The 9,318-nt window shown below is 35.3% G+C and overlaps 1 protein-coding gene across 1 annotated transcript; it reads left to right on the forward strand.

The window, feature by feature from the left end:
- Positions 1 to 1,342: 1,342 nt before the first annotated feature.
- Positions 1,343 to 4,228, forward strand: LOC106764018 (beta-fructofuranosidase, insoluble isoenzyme CWINV3-like). Its single transcript, XM_014648216.2, has 7 exons — positions 1,343 to 1,575; positions 1,721 to 1,729; positions 2,009 to 2,871; positions 3,093 to 3,251; positions 3,330 to 3,568; positions 3,702 to 3,792; positions 3,883 to 4,228. Exons 1-7 carry the CDS (start codon positions 1,470 to 1,472, stop codon positions 4,084 to 4,086), a joined length of 1,671 nt encoding a protein of 556 aa, XP_014503702.1. The 5' UTR covers positions 1,343 to 1,469; the 3' UTR covers positions 4,087 to 4,228.
- The last annotated feature ends 5,090 nt before the right edge of the window (positions 4,229 to 9,318 follow it).

Raw genomic sequence — 9,318 nt, forward strand, 5'->3', positions numbered from 1 at the left:
ATATGGTGAAGGTTTTCCTAAACAAATATTTTTGAGTTGATCATTATCTATCACGTCAAAGATGACTCAGACAATGGAAAATATTAAAAGGAATTTAAAATTCAAGTCTTCTGAGAAATATTTTTCTTTTGGCTAATTCCTAAGACAAAACAACATTAATTAACATTATTAATAAGAGATTGCATGTCGCCATCTTAGTTTGTTAAGGGTCTTTTGATTGATTTGCGTGAAATGAAAGATCAAGACAACACAACATAATTTGTTTTATATTTGATTTCAAAACTGGTTATGGAACAACTTGCCTTATAGAATTTATATTCATTTATTATTGAATTGAACAACTTGTATTTCCCTTTATTAAACAAATGGAAATATTTTTTTAGTCATTATTTCTAGAATTATTGAAATGAAAATATGATAAAAAAAAATGCAGAGAAATAATTCCTTGAGCCACCACAATCAGTCTTTGAGTATTCGAGCCTTAATTTGTGATATCTTAAGTTTGAGCACGATTTATAGTTTTTGACTTATATATTTGAGAATAAGGTGATTTTCCATAAGTTTGTTTTATTAATCCAGGATGAAGTAAGTATAAGTTAGTTTTGTCATTTTTCTTATTTAATTTAATCCAATTTTTTTTATAGAAATTTAATTCAAATATAAATTTGACTTGATCAAAACTTGAATAAGGGACGCAATCGAACCAATCTAATCAATTTTATCATTATAGATGTAGTTAAATGGCAGGAAAAAAATATAATAGTCATTTAGAGTATAATGTCATGGTAGCAAATTCTGTTGTTTACTTTCCATTTTCTTTCCCTTTTTTTTCAAGCTTATTTTACTATTTTTTTTATGTGTTTTTACTATTTAGGAAGTGTTTTTTAAGTTTAGAAATCATTTACTATTTTTAGGTAGTCATATAAACAAATTTTTGTTGTACTTTTATGTTTCTTTTGTAATTCTAAGTAGCATAGTGCATATACCATTTTGTTAACGAGTCTTTGAATTAACTTTGATTGGTGAATGTTTTAAGTTAGTTTAGGACAACTTTATTCTTACAAATAACTTTGATCAAATAAAAAGTTTATAAATGATTTGATGTAATTTTATAAATGATTGAGGTGTTCTTTGCTTTAAACCAGGACCAAACTAATCTACTTTTAAATAATTCTATTGTGTAATCTATTTGAACCAAATTTTCTATATTTTTAATTTTGAAGCTCATTACTAGCTGAGATAAAGTTAAAAACAATGAAAGAAAATTGAATTGACAATTTGCATTGACTACGAAGTCAAGTCATCAATAAAAATAATTTCTCTGTTTCAATGTTCTCAAAGTTTATGTATATTCAAATTGTTATCAGCAGCAATCGTTTATATCTGTGATGTTTTTTTTCTTCAAATACTGAAAGATCCATTGTATAAGGTACTCACCATCTAGTATTGGTTGACCTTCCTCTATCATCATGGAGATCAATTCAGACAACCTCAATTCTACCATGAACAAGGTACCTCAGAAACAACCTTACAGAACTTGGTACCACTTTCAACCTCCAAAACATTGGATGAATGGTATTATTACCCTGAACACTTTTTTTCTCTATTTGATTTTGGCACATGTTTCTGTCTATTTCAGTGCTCATGTCTAATTCTTTTCTCTTGATCTTACAACATGTTTTCTGACAAAAAACTGGAAATGGTTGACTTCATTGTGCAGATCCAAATGGTACGCTCATGAATTTCTCACACTTTAGGTTACTTATTTTGCCTATCATTGCAGACACCATTCATGCTCATACTTGAATAAATTTTTACAAGTTAAAAATGTTGATCTTCTTAGAAAAACTAAATCAATTTATGCATTTAGAGTTTTATAGAAGCTCTTCTCGTTGAACTTCTCCAAAAGTTTGTTGTGTAAGCTAATTTTACTTTGAACACTTGTTCAATCAATCTGTTATGTGTATATATACATGTGTTGATATGAGAAAATTGATACTTGTGGCAGCACCAATGTACTACAAAGGAGTTTACCACTTTTTCTACCAGCATAATCCTCATGCAGCAACCTTCGGTGAGAAAATGGTGTGGGCTCACTCTGTGTCCTATGATCTCATCAACTGGATTCATCTGAACCATGCCATTGAGCCAAGTGAACCGTTTGATCTTAACAGTTGTTGGTCAGGGTCAGCCACTATAATCCCAGGAAAAGAACAGCCTGTGATTCTGTACTCAGGAATTGATGACAAAAAGCATCAAGTTCAAAACATAGCTACGCCAAAGAATCTATCAGACCCCTTCTTAAGGGAATGGGTGAAACACCCTCAAAACCCTGTCATGACTCCACCAATTGGGGTTGAAGTTGATAATTTCAGAGACCCTTCAACTGCTTGGCAGGGAAAGGATGGAAAATGGAGGGTAGTCATTGGTGCTCAAAATGGTGATGAAGGGAAGGTAGTTCTCTACCAAAGTGAGGATTTTGCTAATTGGACAGTGGAATTGAATCCTTTTTTTGCATCAGATAATACTGGAGTTTGTGAGTGTCCAGATTTTTTTCCTGTGTCCATCAATAGCACAAATGGGGTGGATACATCTGTCCAAAATCAAAGTGTTAGACATGTGTTGAAGATAAGCTATTATCGGAGAAATCAGGACTATTATTTTCTTGGTAAATATGACAATGGTGATGGAAACTTCATTCCTGATGTTAAATTCATAGGAACTAGTTTGGACTTAAGGTTTGACTATGGTAAATTTTATGCCTCAAAGTCATTTTTTGACCATGCTAAGAGCAGAAGGATACTATGGGCGTGGGTGGACGAGTGTGACACTAGAGATCATGGCATTGAGAAAGGATGGGCTGGTCTTCAGGTATTTATTTTAGCTGTGTTAGACTTTTTCTTTTGGTTGAAATTGCTTTAGGATTATGTTAAGAACTGTCTTACAAAACTCACTTTTATGGTATCATTTTGAATTAGTCTTATTTCTAGTTAACATGAAATTATAAAATGATTTTTATCGGGTCTTATCTTTAGTTAACGTGAAATTATAAAATGATTTTTATCAGTATTGTTTTTCTATGTACTATGCAGTGTATTCCAAGGCAAGTTTGGCTTGATGAAAGTGGAAACCGGTTAATGCAATGGCCAATCGAAGAGGTAGAAAAGCTACGTGAAAAACAAATTAGCATAAAGGGAGAGAAACTTGTTGGTGGATCAACTCTTGAAGTCTCAGGTATCACTGCATCACAGGTAAGTAAAGTTTTGCTGTTTTTTATTTTGAAACCATGTTCAACATCAATGATGATTTTTAGAAGTTTATAATTCAAGGCCGATGTAGAAGTGTTGTTTGAGCTTCCAGAAGTAGAGAATGCAGAGTTTCTTGATGAAAGTGAAGTTGATCCTCACTTACTGTGTAGTGAAGAATATGTATCAAGAAGTGGCATAATAGGGCCATTTGGTTTGTTTGCTTTAGCATCTGAGGATCAAACAGAGCACACTGCAATCTTCTTCAGAATATATAAAACCTCCAATAGATATGTATGTTTCATGTGCAGTGATCAAAGCAGGTAATTTCTGACATAATTATCTGAGTTTTAATCTGGGAATTATGCTGCTTATATTATACTTTGGATTAAGAATAAATCTCAGTGTGATTTATGGTTGAGACTTGAGATTTTGAGAGTTGTGTACACTTGACAGGTCTTCATTGCGGGAGAATCTTGATAAATCCTCATATGGAACTATATTTGACATAGACCCTAATCAAAAAACAATTTCTCTCAGAAGTTTGGTATGTTTATTGCTACTCATAAATATTACCCTTTTCGTTTCATCAAGTGTTTGCCAATTTGAAATATATATATTCATATATATAATGCAGATTGATCGCTCCATTATTGAGAGTTTTGGGGAGAAAGGGAAAATTTGTATTACGAGTAGAGTTTATCCCTCGTTGGCTATTGACAAAGATGTTCATCTTTTTGCTTTCAACAATGGAAGACAGAGTGTGGTGATTTCAGAACTGAATGCTTGGAGCATGAAGCATGCAGAATTTGACCAAGACCAAAGCATATATCAGCAGTAGCTAAGAACGATTTGGATAATCATGCATCATTTATCTAGATACTTTATATTATTAGTGATTTTCTCTGTTTGTGATTGTTATTGCTATCTTAGATATGTTTTTATCTTATTTTTTATTATCAAATAAGGAAATGTTCATTCAAGTGGTGAACATGGCATCAATACTGTTTTGTTGAGTCGAGATAAATGAAATAGAAGAAAAGAAAGTAGATAGATAAAATAATAAAAAAAGAATTTCTTCCAAATGGATTCAAAATTTATCATAAAAGTTTATTTAATTTTATAAATAAATATTATCATTATATATTGATGTTATTATTTACGTTCATCGGTACTGTTATTCATCTTATTAGTAATACTTTATTTATTAGGTTTAATAGGTCCGTAGGTTCCTATATTTGGGGTTTGTTTCAATTGGGACGTCCAATTTTGGAAGCGGTCAATTAGGTCTCTAATTTTGTCAATTTGATTCAATAAAACCCTTTCCGTTAAATGTAGATAACGCCGTGAAGTTTTTCGACATGTGGCACGCTGATGCGTCCAGGTGTCTGACTTTGAAGTGCATAGGTGGATTAAAAAGTTTTAAAATTATTGGCAAATAAATTAATAAATGAAAATAAATCAATAAATGAAATTAGTAAACATATTAAGACAATGTTTCCTAATTTGGGGTCATTGGTTGTGTCTGCCAAATTAGGGAAAGTTGTAAGTTAGGGTTCGTTGCCTGGGTTCATCATTGTGGTGACATTTGGTGAGCATCGTTTTTGCGTGAGAAGTTAGGGTTCGTTCCATAATATTGTAGTGATCTATCGGTGGTTTTGACTTGAAGCAGGTAATTTTTGGCGGTGTAGCACGTGGAAGAGAGTTTCGCGAAGGTCGTTGGAGGTGTAGCACGTGTCCTGGATAGTAATATCTTTACTTCTTTGTATATTTTTGACAATGATGCATTGTCAGTCGTGGTCCCCCATGTTCGAAGTGGTGTGGCAATGTGTTATTTATGTTGTTCAACAATATTTGGCTTTTGAAAGTGGTCCCCCATGTTTGAAGTGTCGTAGTAGACACTAATTATTATTGTGCTTTATATGGGTTTTGCAATGTGGTCCCCCATGTTTGTTTCTTGTGCTTTTTGTTTTGTTTAAGTTATGTTGAAGTTGGTCCATGTGCTTTATATTTTTTGTTGTCATTGCCGTCTTATTATTTTACAGGATATATACTGTTATAGTGTATTACATGGAGGATCCTTTTGAAGTAGTTTTCCACCATGGAGGTCAGCTCATAAAGGATGGTCCACTTAGGTATGAGGGGGAAAGTACAATTTTGGCTTTTGACCCCGACGTGTGGAGTTACTTCATTATAGTGAGTGTAGTATAAAAGGACTTGGATATGATGACTTTAAGGAGTTGTGGTATTCTGTGGGGGAGGTTCTGTGTTAGACGATAAGTCAGAGGCTTTGACGGATGATAGAGGAGCCTTGCACATGATGACCTTAGCTAGGCTAAATGGACAAGTGCATTTATTTGTTGTTCACACAGTGTCTGAACCTGAGATCATACATTTGTTAGAAAATGTTCCACATAATATAAGTGAAGAAGAAGTTGAACCTGTGATGCATGGTAGTGGTGATGATGGTGGCTGTGAACAAGGTCATGAAGAGTGTCAGGAGGTGGGTGATGGTGAGTGTGAAGTTCCTGTTTCAGAAGGTAAAATGGAAGCTGATGTTGTAGATAGTGAAATTGAAGTTGAATGTGATGTGGGTGAGTCTGAAAGAAATGATGTTGTACAAGGCCAAATTGAAACTAAATGTCATGTTAGTGAGTCTTAAAAAGATGATGTTGTATGTGATGTAGGTGAGTCTAAAGGAAATGATGGTGATGTTCGTAGTTGGAGTTCTAATGGTGAGGATGACAATCTTCATTGCAATGTGGATGTTTCTAGTATGGATGACCTAGTTGACTGTGATATCCAAGAAGAGGTTGAGCATGGAGTTGGGAATTGGTTTGGTGAAATTGAAGTTGATGTGGAAGATGATGCACCATCATGGACTCGCATTTCCGATAGTGATGAAGATGTTGGTATAAATACTGAGACTGATAGAGGTTTGTCTGATGATAATTGGGAATCAGAAGAATTACTTAATGGAGGAGAAAGTGATGGAGAAGATGATGACCACGAAAGTTATGGAAAGTTTGTAACATTTAGTATGCCTAAAACAATGGTGGATTACAAGTGGGATTTGGGCACTTATTTTGCTAACAGGCAAGATATTCTGGATGCCATAAAAACATATGCAGTAGAAAATGGAAGAAATTTAACATATGTTAAAAATGATAGGAAGAGAATTAGAGTGAAGTGTATGGGTGCTAAAGGAAAGTGCCCCTGGATGGCATACTGTGGTTATATGAATGCAGTACGAACGTGGCAATTAAGGACTGTTGTTGATAACCACACTTGTAGTATGTTGGCTGCAAAACCAACGGAGAGTGCACCGGTCGCAGCGTAGCAAGTGATAAATATCGTTCTCTCCCAAGGGACTTATGCAACACATGACAATTCTTCCTTTTATAACTCAATTAGACATCAAAGTGCACAAAAACAACACAAGAAACTCTTTTTGGTATTTTATCAAAACAGTTGGTGTGCAAGGAATTTAACATAGTGTATTTACAATTTGTCAATACTATAATTCATCCATTTCATTCTCATGCATTCACAAACATCTCAATTCCATCCAATAAGTCTTCAATTTCAATTCTAGGTTCAATCATATTTCTCAATACATGAAGAACCAAAAATTCATGGCATGGGTGATCAAGCCACAACAAGCATTAAGCATAGAAATCAAATACTAACATGAATTGGAAAAACATATATCATTAACATCACAAAATACATAAGAGTTCCATGTTTTACAACTAATCTCAACAAATAGGAAAAGCCCTCCATGGAGGAGAACTTAGGGTTCTACAAATTGAAGAGATAAGGAAGAAATTGGAACCAAAGAGAAGATGCAAAGCCTTTCCCAAGGTTCTTGGCAGCTGCTCCATGCTCCATTTGCGCCTCCCCTTCGCATCTCCATCTCCAATTTGTGACTCATCCTCTTCCTCAACCCAAAAGGGGCAAAATCACCATTGATGAAGCTTGAAGACCCAAGGAGGAGTGGGAGAGCTTCCCAACACCCCAAATAGCCTCCAAGGGCCTCTCCCAATCTCTCTAGGTGAAGAATGAAGTGTAGGAGGAGAAGAATGCCCCAAAAATCTAAGACCCATGTTTAAATAACCCATTTTGACACAGCGAAAAGTCGCGCCCAGCGCTCCTTCTGGGTGCCTGGGCGCCAAATTCTGGGCAAAATAGCGAAGCAAAGGGCGCCTAGCACCCTTCTGGGGCACCCAGGCGTGATATCTGCAGAAAAAGGGCGTTGGGCTCCCCCAGGGGTGCCCGAGCGCGGAAATTTGGCTGCAGCACACAGAAGGGCGCCCGGGCATGACAGTTTTGACAGCATTCTAAAATTCAGGCTCTTGTGCGCTTCCAAAGGAGTCCAACATGGGTATTTGCTTCAATTGATCTTTTATTGTCCCAAAATATGTTCCCTTGAGTTCTTGCTTGTTTTCCTCCACTAGAATTGCTTCCTATTCATTTATTTCAAACACTCAAACAAAGAGATTAGAGGTAAAAACAAGTATATACTAAATAAAACACAAGAAAACTAGGAAACTCAGAACTTGAGGATAAAACAAGGTAAAAGCTATGAAGGAGTTGATTTGTTCACAAAATATACACACACAAACACGTTAAATCAACCGTTATCATAGTAAAGAGTACAAAGTTAAATTACTGAATTCAAAATGGCTAAGTAAGAGATTGGAGAAAATCGTGAGAGAAAATCCCAAAGTCAAGGTTGGGGAAATTCGTGACAAGATAAGTCGAAAGTGGAATGTTGGTGTATCTAGATCCATGGCTTTTAGAGCAAAGTGCATTGCTTCAGACCATGTAGATGGGTCTTTCAAAGAACAATATAAAAGGATTTATGATTATGAAAATGAGCTCTTAGCTCGTAATCCTGGATATCCACAGTGAAGGTGAAAGTGGAAGAGAATGTCGGCGGCCATATTTTCAAGAGGTTTTATGTTTGAGTTAAGGCCTGCAAGGACAATTTTGTGTCCTGTAGGCCAATTATAGGGCTGGATGGTGCTTTTTGAAAAGGTAAATATGGTGGTCAAGTGCTAACTGCTATTGCAAGAGACGCAAATGACTAGATGCTACCTCTAGCATATGCCATTGTCGAAGTAGAGAATAAGGAAACATGGAAATGGTTTCTGGAACTTCTGGTTGAAGACATTGGTGGGGAGGCATCATTGACATTCATATCAGATCAAAAAAAGGTTATTAACATGCCCTTTTTCCTAAATTAGTAATTTCATTTTCATTACAATTTATATGAGACCTTTAACAACACTGCCAATTTGAAATTACAGGGATTAATGCAAGCTTTTGAAGAGGTGCTCCTTAGAGTTGATCAACGGTTTTGTGTTAGGTACCTTTACACAAATTTCAAGAAAAAATTCCCTAGAAAGCAGCTGAAGCGAATGATGTGGAAGGCAACTACAACAACTCATCCACAAGCTTAGGAAACTGAAATGACAAAATTAAAGGAAGTGAACCTTGAAGCCTTCAAATACCTTATAAAAATTCGTCCCAGGTATGATCATCTTTCCTAATCTGTTTTTTATGTGATTCAATTCATAGTTCTGGAAGTGGCAGAATGTGATACTCATATTTCCTAATCTCTTCAAATGTAGACACTGGTCACGATCAAGGTTTACCACCACTGCTAAGTGTGATACTTTGGTAAACATGTCAGAGGCATTCAACAGTGTATTGGTCCATACAAGGTCAAAGCCAATCATAACCATGTTGGAAGAGATCCGCCTTTACTTGATGAACAAATGGGCAACAAACCGAATCAAGAGTCAATCAATGTCTGGGTCCATTTATCTTAAAATCAAGAGTAGACTGAATAAGGAGTCCCAGCTAACCAAATTTTGGATTCCTAGGTAACCTTAATAAATCAACCTTTATCATGTCTTCAACACTATCAAATGTCATGTATCTCAATTTTAATTTTGTTTTTCCAACTGGTCAACACTGAAGCTATTTGAAGTTCGCCATGTGTCCCAAGCTAGGGACAAATTTATAGTTGGTATAGACAAATTAGAATGCACATGCAGGAAATGGG

The sequence above is a fragment of the Vigna radiata genome, chromosome 6 (assembly GCF_000741045.1).
Source record: "Vigna radiata var. radiata cultivar VC1973A chromosome 6, Vradiata_ver6, whole genome shotgun sequence".
Classification (NCBI taxonomy): Eukaryota; Viridiplantae; Streptophyta; class Magnoliopsida; order Fabales; family Fabaceae; genus Vigna; species Vigna radiata.